This window comes from Malus sylvestris, chromosome 5 (assembly GCF_916048215.2).
Source record: "Malus sylvestris chromosome 5, drMalSylv7.2, whole genome shotgun sequence".
Lineage (NCBI taxonomy): Eukaryota > Viridiplantae > Streptophyta > Magnoliopsida > Rosales > Rosaceae > Malus > Malus sylvestris.
The window spans coordinates 6392467-6411730 of record NC_062264.1 but is presented as its reverse complement, the minus strand read 5'-3'; the positions used below and the strand labels follow the sequence as shown (position 1 = coordinate 6411730).

The 19264-nt window shown below is 38.3% G+C and overlaps 3 protein-coding genes and 1 long non-coding RNA gene across 4 annotated transcripts; 2 read left to right on the top strand and 2 right to left on the bottom strand.

Moving 5' to 3' along the window:
- Window positions 1–3233: 3233 nt before the first annotated feature.
- LOC126620648 (pentatricopeptide repeat-containing protein At2g17525, mitochondrial) lies at window positions 3234–6994 on the top strand. The gene is made up of 2 exons (XM_050288863.1): window positions 3234–3417; window positions 4867–6994. Exon 2 carries the CDS (start codon window positions 4971–4973, stop codon window positions 6915–6917), a length of 1947 nt encoding a protein of 648 aa, XP_050144820.1. The 5' UTR covers window positions 3234–3417; window positions 4867–4970; the 3' UTR covers window positions 6918–6994.
- Window positions 6995–9497: 2503 nt separating this feature from the next.
- On the bottom strand, window positions 9498–10005 carry LOC126622054 (uncharacterized). Its single transcript, XR_007623285.1, has 2 exons — window positions 9857–10005; window positions 9498–9802 (listed from the first exon to the last, which is right to left on the bottom strand). It is a non-coding gene; the product is annotated as an uncharacterized LOC126622054 (long non-coding RNA).
- LOC126622053 (plant intracellular Ras-group-related LRR protein 1-like) lies at window positions 9796–11958 on the top strand. Its single transcript, XM_050290705.1, has 3 exons — window positions 9796–10677; window positions 10768–10934; window positions 11021–11958. The coding sequence occupies exons 1-3, from the start codon at window positions 9919–9921 to the stop codon at window positions 11652–11654; spliced, it is 1560 nt and encodes a 519-aa protein (XP_050146662.1). The 5' UTR covers window positions 9796–9918; the 3' UTR covers window positions 11655–11958.
- A 606-nt stretch (window positions 11959–12564) lies between these two features.
- LOC126622052 (NAC domain-containing protein 17-like) lies at window positions 12565–16251 on the bottom strand. Its single transcript, XM_050290704.1, has 5 exons — window positions 15840–16251; window positions 14632–14909; window positions 14243–14539; window positions 13387–13984; window positions 12565–13142 (listed from the first exon to the last, which is right to left on the bottom strand). Exons 1-5 carry the CDS (start codon window positions 16027–16029, stop codon window positions 12778–12780), a joined length of 1728 nt encoding a protein of 575 aa, XP_050146661.1. The 5' UTR covers window positions 16030–16251; the 3' UTR covers window positions 12565–12777.
- Between the last annotated feature and the right edge of the window lie 3013 nt (window positions 16252–19264).

The following is a 19264-nucleotide window of genomic DNA, read 5'->3' as shown; positions in this document are numbered from 1 at the left end:
TTCCCAAAAATGGAGAAAGGCAATTCCATTACAATCTTGTAAGAACGTGGAAAAATGGATTTATATATATGTATATAATACAAATAGCCAAAAGATGTTAAACATATGGGCATTTGTAATACAATACACTCACATAATATGACACAATGTTACTAATTGAAACCTGAAATTATACTCTTGTAAACAAGTTCATATGAATAGAGAATTATATACGCAGGGTTATAAGTCGCCCACATCATATCTCCATAAGTAAATCCCTCAAGTATACATGGAAGCAAATTGCTCCGTATAAATTCCAAAGGAAAATGTGTCCTGAAGTGTAGAAAATCCCTGAAAGATTCAGATTGCTTGAAGAAAGCCCTAGAAAGGTAAAGCATAAAATATGTACTTAATACCAATGGATGGTATAAATTACTTTAGTGAGTACTATCATTATGATATTGTTGTAACATACTAAAATCTCTTGCAAGAGTCGATAATATTAGGTTGAGACTCCTAAAGAATCTAAAAAGTTTATAAAGTGTTAAGAGAAATATTGTCTCGAGCTGTAGATCGAACAATATGCCAACACAAATCTTATCCATGATGTTTATGGTATTAAAAGAACCATATGTATTGAAGATCATGAGTTGAACACTCAAGTGGTTAATTAATATTTAGACACTAAGAAAAATCATTCATCCTCGTGAGGAAAAGATTAATGGATGTTTGGTCCAGAAGTACCACATCTTAGTGAAGTATATGCTTTATTGTATTTAGCACAATATACTGAATGAAATAAAGCTTATCTATTAATATCTCCAAGAAATTATAGACATGTACATACACATGAGTTAAAATGAACAAACAGGAGGGAACCTTCACAAATGTTGCTTATGTGAAGCCTCAGTACTCGGAAGTACCCCAGAAGGGGGAGGCACCGGAGGTTGATTATTTGGAGCCTCAGTACTTGGTGAAACTCCAGACGGTTAAGACAATGGGTGTCTTTGGAATAAAGACTTGAACCCCTGATTGTCATTTTGAGTTCGACCTTCGGATTCCAGTAGCTGGCTGAGCTTTCTTTTCATGCTCGTCGAGTAATTATTTGCAAGCATGTGTAACACTCTATTCTTGTGCTTGAGCCCTTCTAATCTCTTATTTAAGACTTGTCACCTTAGCCATCAATGATTCAACTTGGTGAGTTCGAGCAAGTAGGCGTTGACCCATATTAGAAACAGAGCTGCACACTGAATACTGAGATCCAAAGAGTCTTGAACGGCCAACTCATCAGACCGGTTTGAAAGGATTCTGTTATCCTTGGGAGTGAGAAGATTTCTAGCTACCACTGTAGCGGTTAGGTCATTCTTCATCACATAGTCCTTAACCATAAGATGACCATTTGAAGATAAGAAAGACATGCGCCATATATTATCCTGACACGGCTCGCCTATATTAGTCCTAAGACTCAAATCTAAGCAAATGTTAGATGGGCAAGCCATTTTTCAGAAATGATGAAGAAAAAAAGAGGTCAGATAAAATCTCAGAAGTGCAAGAAGAGGAAATTTCTGTAGGCAACAACTTTCTGAGTGTATCTGAACAAAATTGATATATTTATTAAAGAAGAGGCAACAGGGTCACCTGTTCAAAAATCGAAGAGACACCGCTCTCTGAATGTTAAAAGCCAGATTTTCAAGATAAAGTTCATCAACATTTCTCAAACGCAATCTTAGCTTTTGGATATCACGTGCAACTTTGTCAAAAATCTCTGATAAAGTTGAAAACGTGTGAATTTCACTATTCCAACTACAACACTGTTGCCGATAAGCGTGGATGACAAAGCCACATCCACACCACTGCCTGCTATTGGGGAAATCCCTATATATGTCGACCTTCATCCTTCATGGCAAGGCACGCATCCAAAACTCCTAACTCTTTCTCATTGCTGAAAATGCATCTGCAACCAAACCTCTCAACATACTCAGTTTTCTTTCTCTCCAAGAATACCTCTTCAAAACAAGTCATATCAGAGCAAGAGTATCTCATATCATGCAATCTCTCTATCCTTTCCTTTGTCCTTGTTCTTACCTGCAAGACAAGGATAAAGAAAGATCAGTCAGAACTTGCAATCAACCTTCCGTTAAGGAGCCGATTGCCTGGAAACTTTCCTGATTGCTTACCTAGTACTGCTTTCGAGTAGCCATCTTCAACTGTTGATGGAGCTAGGTCTCTAGTCACCAAGAAGTGATGAACCATCCAAATGCAAGGGTTGCATTCCACTCCTGCATTAGGGGACAAATACTACAAGAGAAGATGCCACACATGCATGAGGGAAAACCAGTGAAAATATCACTTATGCTAGGGGAACAGGTAAGGCAAGTAAAAATGATATATTGAAGCATGTGGAGACAAGCACAACAAACACGTGTTGATTAATCCCCGACAAAGCCGAAGATCACTTGCCACGAGAAGCTCCTCATGATCCAATTTCATTCAAGATTAATCCTCGAAAGTCCTTGAAGAAATCACAAGTCCAATTCAAGATCAAGTGTCCACCACCCTTGAATTAAATTATGCTCTAGATAAAAGGAGTAAATTCAGACATTTGATGCAAGTCTAGCAGAAAGCCCTCCAACCCAGTTCAAAAAATTGTATGTGGAAAGTCAATAAGTACAACAAATGTGTTACTACTCATCAGGGGGAGCATCCAAAAACAGATCAAGGTTTTAACGAGTCAATTGAAGACTTATGGCCATCCAATGGGGAGTGTTATAATATTATGAGTCATTCAATGTGTGGATGGCCAACCCACTACATCCCACTCTACATGTCCTTCCACTAGGAGTTGCCACTGCTTGCTTTTGGTGCTCCTGCTTTGTCTATAAATCAAAGGAGATACGAAGAGAATAAAAAGAAGAAAAGAACGGAAGAGAGAAGCTAGAAGGCTCGTGGCAGAGAGACGAAAAATAGAGGAGAAAATAGAGAAAGTTATCTTTGTAATCTTATTATTTCAAATTATAAATAAAAGCATCAATATTGCCCCGAGAACGTACTCCAGTTACACTGACTGTAGAAGAACCTCGTAAATTTTGTATCTTATTTATTTATTCCACTGCACACACTGTCAATTTTACAACACCAAAAAAAATAAATATTGAAGTGACAAGAAAAATAGAATTATAATTACTATGGGTAATTTTGTAATTTCGATAAAAACAGAGATAAAACTGTACAACGGTTCCCGCACTTGTCTTCTCCTCCAGGCTCAGGTACCAGTATCAGACGATATATACAAGAGCAGAAGGGCAACCGCTCATTTGGGACTAGCAACCACTCTCCGCCATTTTAACGGGCGGAGACTTTCCATCCAAACATTTTCTCCGCCATTTTAACAGTCTAAGGAGTTTTTCCGACGAGGGTACGCTTCACCAGAATTCTAGGGTAATTTTTCTCTCCTGCAAATCTCCTTTCGTCCTTTTGGATAAAATATTCAAGTTTCATCTTTCATTCACAAGTGGTTGTAAAATATAACGATTTAGTTGCTTCCATGTCTACTATTTTTTGTAAGCAGGCAGCAGATACTTCATTTGTTTTCATTTAAATGCTGACTGACTGCATTCTGGTATAATATAATGTGTTGGGCTGCATTGAACTTGTTTCGAAACTGTCCTTCCCAAGCCCGGGAGAGGGAATCGGAGTGTGGAAAGTGTCTTTGGTGTTATGCATAACAAGTGTTTGAGGAAAATCCTCAAAGGAAAGAAGAAAAACAAAAACTAGTTAATTAGGAGCTGAAATTTTGAAATTTTGAAAATCCTCAAACAAAAACAATTTTGTTTGTTTTGTTTTGTTTTGTTTTATAACTACTTGGCTTATGTTATTCATGAATCAATTGCCTTTAATTAAATGAATTATCTTTAGTGCTACTTTAGTTTACTACTTCCCGGAAGCAATTGAAGAAAGACTTTTGGTCTAATATGATTGCTAAAATCCTAATCCTTATAGTGTATCAGTTAATTGTTTGGATAATTAAGATTTTAGTATAGATTACAGATTTACCTGGGAAGTGTTACGGAATTGGTGCTTTTAGGATGATGTTGGAGACCCCACCGTACTGTGTGGACTGTGCTCATGTTTATATTTCCTGTATCATATTTTGAGATATGAATTTCTGGCTTTTTTTTCGGACATAATAGTATTTTCTTTTCGGTTACAATAATAGTTGTTTCTCTGAATTCCATGGATTATGCGAAATTCAATTTAACCGCAGTACTTACATGCTGTAGCAAAATGGCTTGGTTAAAAATGCTATTGTAAGTTGACAGTTACGTAAATTTGTGGTCATTGGTTAGGGACCTTGTTAGTTAGTCAAAGACAGATAGTATCTTACGACTTATAATGCGGACTTAGGGTACCTTGCTAGATTTTTTTAGAATGTGAATTATGATCGGCTTGATCCCGTCACAAGTAAGCATTCTAACCCAAAAGTTAGATGCAGCAGTAGAATAGAATAAACGCTACCCTCTATCATGACTCAGGGTTCGCAGGGTGACAATATGTGCTCTAGACTTAAGAGTTTCTGTGGCTGTTGTTATCAATGGTAATTGGTGGTGAACAAATGATTCATTGGGGCGAAAGCTTATTTTTTATTATTATTTGTTTTAGTTTTTGAGTTACAGAATGAAGTGTGTCTAGATTTGCCATTTCAAATGACTTCCAAATATCTGGAATAAGAAATGACCTTCAAATATTATTAGCGTCGTTCTTGGCTTCCAAATTTATGTTAGCATTCTAATGCATTGCTTATAGTCACAGTTAAACCTAGAGTTATTTGTAATTCCCACAATGGAGTTTTGGTAATTTTATGTATTATCTTACGTTGTATTATTTTAGTGTTTGATTGGCAGAAATAGATCAAGGGTAAACAAAAGGAGAAGGTAGACGACGGGGCTCTACTCTGTCAAGAAACTTAAGAAAACCTGCTTCATTAGAGTCCCATGTGCAGGCTTGTTTTCAGATCCTTACCATGTAAGTCTCTCTCCCAGTATAGAGGTGAATTGGCCATTCTAATCTTCAATCCTTCACAGCTTCCAGATGTGGATCATAGCCATTTTATTAGAGCCATGTCATCGTTATCTCCGACATCGTCATCAGTTGCAACTCCATCCCATAAGCACATTGCCCAGCTTTTATTAGACCAAAAATCAGCAGCCCAAGCCCTCGAAACCTTCAAATGGGCCTCCAAACTCCCCAAGTTCACACACTCTCCCTCCACTTACCGAGCTCTCATCCACAAGCTGTGCACCTTCCACCGCTTTGACACCATTCACCAACTGCTTGATGAAATGCCCACATCAATTGGACAGCCCCCGGATGAAGACATTTTTGTCACCATCATTCGAGGTCTTGGCCGTGCCCACATGGTAAAACAAGTGATCAAAGTGCTTGACTTGGTTTACAAGTATGACCAGAAACCTTCTTTGAAAGTATTCAATACAATACTTGATGTTCTTGTGAAGGAAGATATAGATATAGCCAGGGAGTTTTACAGGAAGAAGATGATGGAAAGTGGCATTGACGGCGATGGTTATACTTTTGGTATCTTGATGAAAGGACTTTGCCTGACGAACCGAATTGGTGATGGTTTTAAGCTTTTGCAAGCAATGAAGACTCGGGGAATCACCCCAAATACTGTGGTATATAACACGTTGCTTCATGCGCTTGGCAAGAACAAGAAAGTTGGTAGAGCGAGAAGCTTGATGAATGAGATGGAAGCACCGAATGACGTGACTTTTAATATTTTGATATCTGGGTATTGTGGAGAAGAGAATTTAGTGCAAGCTCTTGTTCTGCTAGAGAAGTGCTTTGGTTTGGGGTTTGTGCCTGATGTTGTCACTGTAACTAAGGTGTTGGAAATTCTTTGCAACAATGGCCGTGTAATGGAGGCTCTCAAGCTTATAGAGAGAGTGGAGAGCAAGGGAGGACTGGTGGATGTGGTAGCTTATAACACCTTGGTCAAGGGTTTTTGTAGATTAGGGAAAGCGAAACTCAGTCTTCGCATTGTGGAGGAAATGGAGAAAAAGGGATGCCTTCCAAATGTTGATACTTACAATGTCTTGATCTCTTGTTTTTGCGAATCTGGGATGTTGGATATGGCTCTAGATCTGTTTAAGGATATGGAAACAGATGGTATCTACTGGAATTTTGTTACGTACGATACATTAATTAGAGGTTTGTGTTCAGCAGGAAGGACGGAAAAAGGGTTTGAAATTTTGGAACTAATGAATGAGAGAAAACACGGTTCTGGGGGCCAAATCTCTCCTTATAATAGTGTATTATACGGGTTGTATAAGGAAAATCGTTTAGGCGAAGCACTTGAGTTTTTAACCAGTTTGGGGAAATTATTTCCCAGAGCTGTTGATAGAAGCTTGAAAATCTTAGGTTTCTGTGAAGAGGGCGCCACATTGAATGCAAAGAAGGTTTATGATCAGATGATTACAGAAAATGGAGTTCCAAGTGCTATAATCTTCGACTGTCTAATCCATAGATTTTGCCAAGAAGGCTCTGTTCGCGAAGCGTTTGACCTAATGAACGAGATGATTGGTCATGGTTACATTCCTCTTGCATCGACATTTAATCCTCTGATCAATGCGTTTTGTGACAAAGGGAAAGTTGGTAGTGCACTGAAACTTGTGGAGGACATGGTTGAGAGAGGTTGCTCACCAGATGGTGGAAGTTATGGTCCGTTGGTAGCTGTTCTTTGCCGGATGGGGGATTTTCAGAAAGCTTTGAGATTGGTTTTGCAGATGGTACAAAGGGGCATCGTTCCAGATTACTTTACATGGAATTCATTGCTTCTTTGTTTAAGTGAAGAGACTGTATGGTTGAAAGGAAGAAGTGTAATCGATGTAAATAGCTTGTTACACCATATTATTGACAATTAAATGCTTGTCTAACATGTATGGGCGAGATACAAGAAAATCAATGCATATCGACGATATTTATCGATGCAATACATAAATTTTGTCGGAATACATTACAAATTTTGAACCTTAAATTTTTTGAAAGAAATTTTTCTCTAATTTCAACTAAATCTGAATAAGTTGACATACTCATTCTATTGCAAATTTCCATAATTTTCTTCAAAGATGATATATTCATCGATATTTTCATAAATTTGTAAGTAGATATTTTCACCTATGATATTTTAAACATTGGCTAAGGTTGACTTTTTGGTTCATCATGGGTTGTTGTACTGTTTGCAAAATTGTTATACAATAAAATATTTATGTGTATTGTATTTACCCGTGAAACACTTAGAGCAAACTAATTGCGCGATAAAATGTCTTAACTGACAAGCCTTAATAATCTTTAACATTACTTCACAATTTTTCTATAGACATTCTCAACAAGCCTCTACAAATCATAATTGTTGACATATGTTAACATAAACCTTTAACAGATGTTGACAAGAATCCACAAGTTCCGACTACCTTCGCATACCAATACAACCACACAGAACAAAAAAGAAGAATCAAATGAATAATGCAACCCAGAACAAATAACAAAGTAAATAAATAAAAGAAATATAAATGACAATAATAATAAATAATGCAACTAAAAATAAATAAATAAACAAAATAAATAAATAAATGAAGAATGGATGACAATAATAAATAGATGGGCTCCACCATCGCATCGCAATCATCGATTTGCCGATCCCTGCATCCAAAGGACGTAACTAGGGATGGGCAATGGTTATGCGGGCGGGTAACCGCGGTTAATTTACCCATAACCGTTTTACTCATACCCGCATAACCGTTTACCCGTTGGGTAATTGCCTAAACGGTTATATCCATACTCATAACCATTTATAAACGGTTAACCATACCCATAACCGCATACCCATTTAACCGTAACCGTTTAATACCCGTTTACCCTTTTTAACCCATTTATCATTTCTTTTTTTTACCATAACCCATTTTTCACCCGTCTACATGTTTTTTAACAACTTAAAAATTTAAAAAAAAAATTGTCATAATATTAATCCCTCCAAGGATTTTCTAGCTTCTGCTTGTTGTTTGCCTTGTGTTGGCTTTCTGTTTGGTTGGCTTCTTAGCCCAGGTTTTGTTGTTCCAGTTTTCAAAAAAAAAAAAAAAAAAAAATAGAAAGATGCAGTATTCAAATTGAAGAGAGATGATTGTTGGGTTAATAACCCAACTTTCCATCTCCTGTCAAACAGCCCCGTATGTGTTTGTGTGTGTGTATATATATATATATATATTCTCATCCCCTGTCAAACAGCCCCGTATGTGTTTGTGTGTGTGTATATATATATATATATATTCTCATCCCCTGTCAAACAGCCCCGTATGTGTGTGTCTATATATATCTATATATATATTTATTTATTTATTTATTTATTTTAAATATTCAACATTACATATATAAAATAAATGGGTAAATGGTTACCCGTTTATAACCACGGTTAATACCCATAACCACCCATTTAAATTTTACGGGGTTATACCCATAACCGTTTAATTATCTAAACGGTTACCCATAACCGTAACCCTGAAATTTAAATGGGCGGGTAACCACGGTTATCCATAACCGCGGGTATTTTGCCCATCCCTAGACGTAACCAGGATTCTGAGAATCGGTTAAGCTGTATTCTAAGGTTAATATTTATTGAAACATTACCAAAGTTGCATCAAGTTTTTTACATTTCCAAAGTTGCAGTCTCGGTATACGACTCTTCGAAGAATTCTCTGGAATTGGATCCTATCCGAATTCATTTGATGAGGATATTAGAATTCTTACATCTTAATCATTCATCGTGTATTGTGCGGTTAGAAATAATTTGATTTTTTTTATTTAAAATTAAACAAAAATAATATTTGACGAAAATTAGCCGCACGATGTGCGATAAACGGTTAGGATGCCAAAATCCCTAAAATCCTCACAAAATGGATCCATAGAGGAACATCTTCTGAAATCTCTAATAACTAATGTTTTTAGGCATATATTTTATAATATCAAGTATTAACACAGAAATTGATGTTAAATTTGAAGGCAATTGTTATTTACATTCCAAAAATCTCATTATGCACTCCAAACTTTCTATGTTGGGAAAGAAAAATATACTTATGAGGAGCGTAGAATGAGATTTTTGGAATGTCAATAGCACTTCTCAATTTTAAAATGGTAACTCATGTTTTTGACATAATATTTTACAAAAAAAACTATTCTTATCATCTAGTTGTATTATCATTCGTACTATTTTTTCAATAAAGATAAGACCTCACCTACTGGTGGGTCCTATCTCTATTAGAGGGATGATACAAATGATAGTAGCACGAAATGATAGAGAGTCTGTTAAGATATTTCCCTATTATGATACTTACTTTTGTTAGCAATTTGGATTAAGGGTAATGCTAGGAAAACTAAATTTATAGACAAAATTTACAAACTTAATGATGTGTAACCAATAAGAATAAACATATTTATCAATTCTTAAGTCATAATCAATCATCAACTTTTATATGACTTACTTTATAAATTTAATCTTTCGACAAAAAAAAAAATTATAAATTTAATCTTTCTAACGAGATAAATGTCAACACGTATTATTTATCTCTAATGCATTGCATCACAATTTTGAAGGCGTGAAAAGTTGAAAACAGTAGCAGTGTCCGACCTCGTCAACTCCATCATCCATTCCGTTATTCACGCCCTTTTCCAAAACAAAAACCACACACACTTTGTGACGCTCAGGGTCTCAGACTAACCTCCTCCTCCTCCTCTTTCTTCAAAATCCAATCCATTTCTTTTTTTTTTGGTCAATAAATCCAATCCATTTCAATTCAATCGCGCAAGTCACCACCCACACAGACAGAACCACCACCCTCTCGCCGTCTCTCCGATCACATCCCATCCCAACCAATGGATCCCAACCCCTCCAAATTCCCCATGCTCTCCTACGTCATGTCCCATCTCCCCTCCTTGGCTCCCAAGCCCTCAACACCCGCCGCCCCTCCCCACCTCTGCACTATCCGCATCGACCCCCATCCCTCCGACCAGCCCCCCATCCTCAACCAGATGCCCCACCTCTCCGACCCCAAAGTCCTCGCCGCCATGCAACGCGCCGTCGCCGACGTCTCCCAGACCCGTTCCGCCCTCAAGACCCTCGGCGACCGACCCGACCACGAGCTCGTCGACACCGCCAAGGTTAGGCTCCGCGAAATCGACTCCGATTTGGCCAAGAAACTAGAGGAACTTGTCATCTCTCCCCGCCCTAATGACTTTGACAGGCTCCAGTGGCGGGTTCGCCTGGCCGACAAAGAGGCTCAGTTCCGCGAGGCGGCGGAGAAGGACAAGCAAGGCTACACTGCGATTCTGCAGCTCGATGAGTTGCACTCCGCCTACGACAAGCTTCTCAAGGACGCCGAGCAGAGGCTCGTCAAGATTTACGAGTCGGCCATGGCTGGGGTCGTGGAATTTGATGAGGAGAAGGAGGAGGGCGGTGATGAGGGTTTGACCAACGACCAAGTCCCTGAGGAGGTGGCTGGGATTCTGCAGGAGGCCTCCCGGACCACTCTGGATCGGGTCAACCTCTCGGGGCGGCAGTTACGGTTCTTGCCCGAGGCCTTGGGCTCCATCCACAGTTTGCTCCTGCTGGATCTTTCCAGCAATGAACTCAAGGTTTGATTTGGTTTGATTTTGTTTCGATTCGGTTCGATTAAGTTATTGATATTATGATTAGATCAGGAATTAAAAGAACATTTTGGACAGGCTATTCCTGAGTCAATAGGTGGATTAGAGAAACTTGAAGAGCTAAACGTGTCTTCAAACCTTTTGGAGTCACTGCCGGAATCAATTGGGGCATTGCAAAAGTTGAAGGTGCTGAATGCCACTGGGAACAAGCTAAGTGCCCTTCCTGACTCTATCTGTCAATGCAGGTAAAGAAATTTATTGTCTTTAATCCATTCGAATTTCGAGTGGGAAATGGAATGATTAGAAATTTGGTTTTGTGAAATGTGATTAGGTCGTTGGCGGAGTTGGATGTGAGCTACAACGGCCTCACATACCTGCCAACCAACATTGGTTTTGAGTTGGCCAATCTACAGAAGCTTTCTATCCAGTTGAACAAGATTCGGTCTCTTCCTACCTCGGTTTGTGAGCTGAGGTCTTTACGCTGCTTGGATGCTCACTTCAATGAGCTCCGCGGCCTTCCTCTGGCCTTTGGTCGGTTGACCAATCTCGAAATCCTCAATCTCGCCAGTAATTTTACCGATCTAACTGAGCTACCCGACACCTTTGGTGATTTAATCAACCTCAAGGAACTTGATATCAGCAACAATCAGATTCATGCTCTTCCAGATACCTTTGGCCGCCTTGACAATTTGACCAAACTGAACGTGGACGGGAACCCTCTTGTGGTTCCACCCTCGGACATAGTTCAACAAGGTGTGGTAGCTATAAAGGTTTTCATGGCCAAGAGATGGTTGGAGATACTGGTGGAAGAAGAAAGGAAAAGCATGCTTCAGGTTCAAGATCAAGAAGAAACAGGATGGTTGACGCGCAGCACTTCCTGGTTGAAGGACTATGTTTCGGGTGTTTCTGAGTATCTGGGGTCTCCGAGAGCTCCTAGAGATCCTATTCTTGACCAGCAGCTATGATTTCATGCAAGGGCTCTTTGCCGCACGTAATTTGTGCGTACTTTTTCCTTTCTGTTTCTTTGTTTATTTCGTTTTACTTGTATTTCCTGCAACTCTTCTAGCTTGGAAAAGGTGGAAGCCTCGACAAATTTTCTTCTTTCAGTCCTCAACGGTTGTGAGATAGATTTCGGATTTGCTTTCAGGCCTTTCATCAAAGCATATTGCGTATGGTGAGTTTTCTTGCGAGTCGGAAATTTGTACAAGTGTGAATTTTGTTGAGAAAGTGAAGGTGAATCAATGAGAGGAAGATGTGGGATCAACATAAGTGTTTTCTTCTAGCAAGGAGTATGACATTTTTACTCCTTAAAACTTTAATTTTGTTTTCCTCCTATCTTAAAACACACAGAAACACAAAACATCAGAATATGTGAACCTTGGTCACTTGTTTTATCTAGTTCATTACGTGATCTTTTCAAATAACTAAAGGGAATTTACTTAGTACAATAGTTATTTGATATTTTTTTTAAAGTTTAAATCTTGTAAATGGTAAATTCAATACAAGTTTATTCTCTTGACTTTTTAATATAAAATGTGTCGTATCAAAATTAGAATAACTATAAAACTTGCTGGTTTGTCGTCCCATCCATTCTCCCCTACATTCAAGGGTTAAAGCTTGGGGACACGTTAAATTAGGTGGATAAATGTTTAGGCTAAGAAGTTGAAAAACAAAGCGCCTATATCAAAACGCCATTTATCCGAATAGAGTACTTTTATATTCAATTTCCGCTAATAAAAGGAAAGCATGAAACCACTGTATGCATTATTATACACAAATCATATGGGCTTTTTTTAACTAGGATCGATACAATTAGACCTGTACAATTTCCGCTAATTTGTGAACGAGTGTGCTGTGCAAGTTTGTGCACGCTAATTTGCGACCGAAAAATTCATGTTAAATTTCCTATTTACTTTTGTAAAGGAACAAGGAGCTAAAACTCATCCTCTACAACCAAAATTCAGATAGATATTAGAATCCTATGTTTTCATAATGATTTGAGATCACTTCCCATCAACTTTCCGACGATGAATATAAATAATTATATGTTATATATATGTATAGCAGCAAAACTTCCCACTTGCAGACTCAAGCGGGGAGGCATCTCCCCGGCGGTCTGAGAGTTGCCATCAAAACCCAAAAAATGGCACATAGTGCTACAAGAACCGGAAGGAAGAAGAATCCCCTCCTTATGCCTGCTCTCATAGTTTCAGAACCATTACCTGCTGCGACAGTTGTACTTGCCGTATTAATTCTCAACCTACTGAAGCTAGACATCCGTTCGAAAGCACGATTCACCAAAGCACTCTCTGAAGCAGATGCAGGAGTGGTAGGTATAGACTCCACAAATGCCCAAAGAGCAGAAGAGAACTGACTTGTAGCACCTGCAGCCTCATTGCCGCTTTGATTTTCAGTTGCTCGGGAAGGAAAATTTGAAGATTCATATACCACACCTAGACAATGCCAGATAGGAACTGCCTATATTAGTGACTACTTATAGGAGTTTATAGGGACATTCCAATTTACATCAAAGGGAACAGCACCATATAAAATAACTAGAAGTCAGTCATGCCAACCACTGCAATCAATAATACATTAGCAGAAACCAGCTTAAAGAAGAGTTCTCGAAGCTGAAAACCTGCACTTAATAATACATATGCAAAAGCATCGACTATTCATCTTCATTGTTATATATACCTGAGGTTGAATACGAGATAGATCCCTGGTTCGGTTCTGCTCTTTCAGTGTTTGTCCACAGCTGATTGTTCATCTGAGCTAATTCTGGATTCAGCATATGGTTAACCTGGTTTTCAGCTGCTGGATTAGGTTGTAAGTGGTATTCAAATTGGTCTACAATATTATTCCCCTGTGAATTCATGTACTGATGATGAGAAACATTTCCTTCATCAATAGGCCCCAAGTCATGAAGAAACATGGCTGCATCATGATACAAGTCAAATTCACTTAATCCATCTAGCTCTCCAAACTGCAAGTCATCCACGGGATTCAGAGTATTTGGTACAGTAGGTTCAGGACCAAGGAGATCATCCATCTCCAAGAAATCCTCTTCATGCAGAGCAGGAGGACTGTGCTCATAAATGTCAGGAACAGCTGTGGTGACTTCAGATGCCTCATGCGATTGCATTTGCAAGGTAGCTGACTGTGTCAAATCAAAGTTGGCCTCCACATTGCATTGCTGCACATTTGGATTGAACTCTTTGATAAGTTCTGGACTGAAAACTTCCCTGGAGTACAGATCAACCAGACCACTTTGGGTATCGTCTTCGCTAACAACCTACAAAATGAAATTGCATAATGTTAATTACATGTTCTCGATGACAGAGATTTAATGCATGCAAAGAAAATTTAAAAGTACAAAATTTCTTTATTTATGCAATCACCCCTTATCAGGTAACATCTAAACCAGTTCCATCAGCCTCTAAGATACAAAAATCTTATCTTAGCCATATTTTTCAAATAGTCTGCAATAGCCATAAACAACTACCCCTGCAAGAAAATAAGGGAGTAGAGTAAGGAGGGAGAGATTACCAACCTGGGGTGCTGTGTAACCGTACCCATTCATTTGTGGCAGCACAGCCTCATCAGCCATCTGTTTCATGAATTCCTCGATGTCATCTAGTGCATAATGGACTTCACCATTGCCTTTCACATTATCAATAGAAACAACATCTACAGCTTCCTTCACTGAGATTTGGCAATCAGCAGAGGTCTTGATTACTGGGGATTCATCATCAACCCAGTCTTCTTCCCTAAATGGCGCCCCATATTGCTCGCCATTTTTGGGACCAGGTCCACTTTTTTTGTAAACCTTGTAGAGAGCATAATATTGCTAAAACAAAGGAAGAACAAAAAGGAAAGTTTTAGTTTACAGAATAAAAAAATTCAAGACCATATTGAAAAGGATGTTATTCCAATTAATACCTGTACATTCTGGCATCTCTTGAGCTCTTCTTCATCCATGGTATACTCGTGCATCACCCAGTCAGTGCGCTCCCCACTAGGTGCACGGCCTTTGTAATAAACTAAGGTCTTCTTCAATCCAACAGACCGTGAATAACATACAATATTACGATCCTTTCCTGTAGTTTTCCAATACCCGTGTCTGGTTGCCCTACTTGATCTTCCTCCATTAGGGTATTTCCGATCTCTAGGACTGAAAAAGAACCATTGCCTGTCTCCAGTTTTCAACAAAGATAGTTCTGCATATCATATCACATTATAACATTAACTAGTTAGTAACCAAATTCAATCAACAAAAAATGTGATCTCAAACAACAAAAATTATGAGAGCAAAGCAGCTATCTAATACATAAAGCTAAGATTAGCAAAGATGAATTAAAATTAATAAAAATCAGAATTATTCAAAACCATTTCCATCCCAAACACAATCGGATTAACAGACACATCTACTTGGAATTTTAAGGATGGGATTTGTAAAATTAATGAATATCAAAATCATTCAAAACCATTTCCATCCTAAACGCAATTGGATTTAACACACACATCTACTTGGAATTTTAAAGTTGGAATTTATAAACCAATGGCTAAGAACAAATATTAAATTACTTTGCAACTACGCACTACAGACATTATAGTAGTTCATTTGATTAGATCATAGAATATATCACCATAGCATCCTGCAAAATTCGAGTAGCGTGTGTCGAAACAAATCTGAAAAGGAATGAAAACCCTGTTAACCAAACCCATCAACAATAACCAAAGTATAAGTCTAACCAATCGTAGCAAACCAAGCCAACCCGACAAAGCGATATCCAGTCAACAAATCAAACAATACTCCAAAACCCATCAGCCAATATGAATATACAGCAAGTAGAAGCAAAGCAATCTAAAAAAACCCAAATCCGCAATGATCCAAACAATTAAAATTAGAGTTTAAGAATTCATGCACCGATTGGAATTTGATCAAAAAGGTTGACTCAATGATCAAGACTCTATCACCTGTTCTACAGCAATCAATCATCCACACAGAAGCTTGACTTACACAAAGCCGATTAAAAAAACAAAATAAATACCCAAATAAATAACCAAACAATCAAAACCCAAAAACCCCATATCAAAAATCATACAAAAAATCAAGGCTTTCACGGAAAAACCTCTAAAACCCTTACCGGGAAGTTCCTCAGGGTCCCACTTGTAGACGTCAGTCTCGGCGATGACGTCAATCTTGAGCCTCTTCTTACAGATCTTCCGCTTTAGATAGTAGAGGACAAGCTCCTCGTCGGTGGGATGGAACCGAAACCCCGGCGCGGCAAAGTGTCCATCGCAGAAAAGCGCGGCTGGATCGTCCTCCGTCACCATCGCTTCCTCTCCAACAAAATAAAAACCCTCAAACAAAGAAAAATTGAAAAACTTGAAGCACAAATCAATCGATCAGAAGCAAGAGAGAGGGATGTGGATAGAAAGAGAGAAGACAAGTCCTACATAATCACAGTAGGACTCTCCTAGGGCAGAGGAGAGAGAGAGGGGATGGGGGTGGTGGTCAATGTGAATTGTCAAAGGAGGAATAGGGCGGATGAGAAGAGTTTAGTAGTGAGGGGATTCAGAAGTTTCCTTGAACTTGCGTTGCAGCTTGGCAATTTTTTATTTTATTTTATTAATTAAACAATTATTTTTTTCCCTTTGTGTGCGTGATAATTGATATGAAGCGTGGCCCGGGGGTAACTGGGTTAGACCATCTCTAATAGTGTCTTATAACCTAAAATTTTCTTTTTTTCCTCCCAAAACTCACTCCAACCCAAAACCTAAACCAAACCTAAAAGGAAGACAAATACCAATCACAATTTAGCCCACACAATAAAATGGGACCCACGGGTGAAAGTGAAAAGTGGGCTGCGAAGCCCACACCCTACAAACCCAGACGCTGAACACGCGTCACACGCCCAACAATTTCCAGCCGAGGCCCACCCCACGTGGGTTGTCAGCCTCAGCGTGTCATGTACACTGTAGCCCAACGACTACTTTTCTTCATCCAACGGCCAATGTAATTGGACCGTTGGTTAATCCAACGGTCAATGTTCAAATATTTTTTTTTCTAGTTTTATATTTATATATTTATTGAATCCAACTGCTTAGATCGAATATAATTAAATCTAACGGTAAAAAAAAGATCTAACGGTTCAAATTTAAATCCAATGGCTAAAATAATTTAAAAAAACAATTATTTAACTTAAAATTCAACAAAAACTCTATAAATATCTATGTATTTGTTCAAACATCCACACAAAACTCATTTTCTCCTACAATTCTTCCAATTTTTCTTTCTACCATTTCTTCTCATTTCCAAATTTTTCAAGATGGCAAAAGAGTCATAATTGGACCTTTGACGAAGATATTGCTTTATGTTTGGCATGAATTTCTATTAGCGAAGATGGTGCCGTTGACACGAATCAAAATAGAAAGGTTTTGTGGGGTAAAATCATTGATAAGTTCCATGAAAACTCCAACGTCAGTTGAAGGGAAGTTGATGGTGTTTATGATCGGTGGAAGATTATCAACAAAGCATGCACTTTGTGGAAGGGAAGCTTGGAGAGCCATGGTTGACATGCCTAGTGGAAGATTATCAACAAAGCATGGACTTTATGTAGTTTATGAGTTTTCGATTGTATTAAGTTTATGTGGTTTATTAATTGTCTTTTTTTTTTTTAAGTTTATGTGGTTTATTAATTGTCTTTTTTTTTTTTAAGTTTATGTGGTTCATTAATTGTCATTTGTATTAAGTGTATGTGGTTTATTAAATGTCGTTTGTATTAAGTTTATGTGGTTATCATGATTTTCATGTTTGATTTAGTGATTTTTCAAAATTTCTTTAATTGTCATTTGTATTAAGTGTATGTGGTTTATTAAATGTCGTTTGTATTAAGTTTATGTGGTTATCATGATTTTCATGTTGATTTAGTGATTTTTCAAAATTTATCGGAATTTAAATATTTTTAGGTTAAAATGTTCATAAAATTAATTTAGGATAGTCTACATAATTTTTTTTTAAAGTTAATTTAAAAAAAATAGACTTAATTCATTCTTTGATAATCTCGGGCTAAAATTTGAGGCCAAAAGGGTTGGAGTAGAAAAATTATTTATGGGCTAAAACCTAAATTTTCTGGGCTAAATATTTTTAGGTTTTAGGTCACCATTGGAGATGGTCTTAGGGTGTGGTGCAGTTACATGATTCGCTACGAGTCTCACGGCAGTCCCGTCACTCCCGCACACGACGTAGACCAAGACTACGACAATGTCACCGCCGTAGATCAGATCTGGGAAGATGTAATGGAGTCTCAGGATGACATTTGAAAGAGTCCGTTGACTAAATAGCTGCAAGACTCGCCGACATAAAAGCACGAGTTAAAGATCTGGAAGGAGCCCATGGGTTTAAAAGATTTGGGAGGAGTGTCTCTCACTTCTAAGGATGGTAATTGAACCTGTCAAATCTGATCTCCACAAGTAACCGATCCAAATGGTTTGGTTTCGGGCATAAAATTTCGGGTATTTTATGGTTATGGGTAATCGTTGGGTAAAATTTTCGGTTTCGGGTTTGGTTATGGTTATTGGGGTATCCGCTCTAAACCTATACCCGAAACCGAACCATTTTATCTATGAATAAAAAATATATAAATTTTTATTATATGAAAAGGGGTTGTTAATAATCATGCATTGAAGCCTCACAGATATGGAGGTGAATAAGTGTGAGGAGTCAACTCTGCATGATGTGAACATGGAGGAGGAGATGAGGAGAAAGCAACAACATGCTCAACAAGAGGCCTATGATGAGGACGATGACATGCCTGGTGGTGCTCAGAGGGTGTAGTGCGCCCAACAGTGATGACTGATGCTAGTTTTTGAAAACTTGTACAAGTTAATAATATAAATAAATATATAAATATCATAATGAGGAAAATCGTTTCCTGATTACAAATCTGTCACCCAACGGGTTCGGTTATGAAGAAAACTTGTTCAGGGATTCTACAGGCTTGGGTTCAAGGAAAATAAACGGGTTTAGGTATAGGGATGGCACATCCGAATCCAATCTGCCCCATTGCCATCCCTACTCACTTCAAAGAGGCATTGGCTCAAGCAACAAAAACCGTTGATTGGAGTCTTAAAATGTTACCCCGGCGTCCTGTCCCCGAAACACACCTCTTGGAAGGTTCAAGATCTCCGCCCCTTGGAGGTAGAAACCTTGCCAAGAGTAAACTGCATATACGGCAAACAAAAATATTGAAAAAACACCAAAAAGGAAACAAAGACGGCATGCAAGAAGCCTAGAATGGTGGCTTCAATCAACAAATCGATGTCCATGGACTAGAACATCTTGATGTTCTCTAATCGAGACCTGGAAGACATCTATTCACCCTTTGATGATGTCGTCATCGTCAAGATGCAAATCTCCAGTGCCATGGTCAGCCATGTCTTGGTGGACAATGGATCAGGAGTGAATGTCCTCTTCAAGGATGTTGCAGAAAATATGGCAATTCTTGATAGCCACAAAGGAATGACCACCCTCCACACCTTCAAACGAGCACCATTCAATCCTTAGGAA

Excerpts from the sequence above, each read along its gene's own strand:
- LOC126620648 (XM_050288863.1), top strand. The coding sequence starts at position 4,971 with ATGTGCAGGCTTGTTTTCAGATCCTTACCATGTAAGTCTCTCTCCCAG.
- LOC126622053 (XM_050290705.1), top strand. The coding sequence starts at position 9,919 with ATGGATCCCAACCCCTCCAAATTCCCCATGCTCTCCTACGTCATGTCC. Across the intron at positions 10,678-10,767 it reads TTTCCAGCAATGAACTCAAG|GCTATTCCTGAGTCAATAGG; the intron begins GTTTGATTTGGT and ends CATTTTGGACAG. Across the intron at positions 10,935-11,020 it reads GACTCTATCTGTCAATGCAG|GTCGTTGGCGGAGTTGGATG; the intron begins GTAAAGAAATTT and ends AAATGTGATTAG.
- LOC126622052 (XM_050290704.1), bottom strand. The coding sequence starts at position 16,029 with ATGGTGACGGAGGACGATCCAGCCGCGCTTTTCTGCGATGGACACTTT. Across the intron at positions 14,910-15,839 it reads GGACCCTGAGGAACTTCCCG|AACTATCTTTGTTGAAAACT; the intron begins GTAAGGGTTTTA and ends TATGATATGCAG. Across the intron at positions 13,985-14,242 it reads ACGGTTACACAGCACCCCAG|GTTGTTAGCGAAGACGATAC; the intron begins GTTGGTAATCTC and ends TTCATTTTGTAG.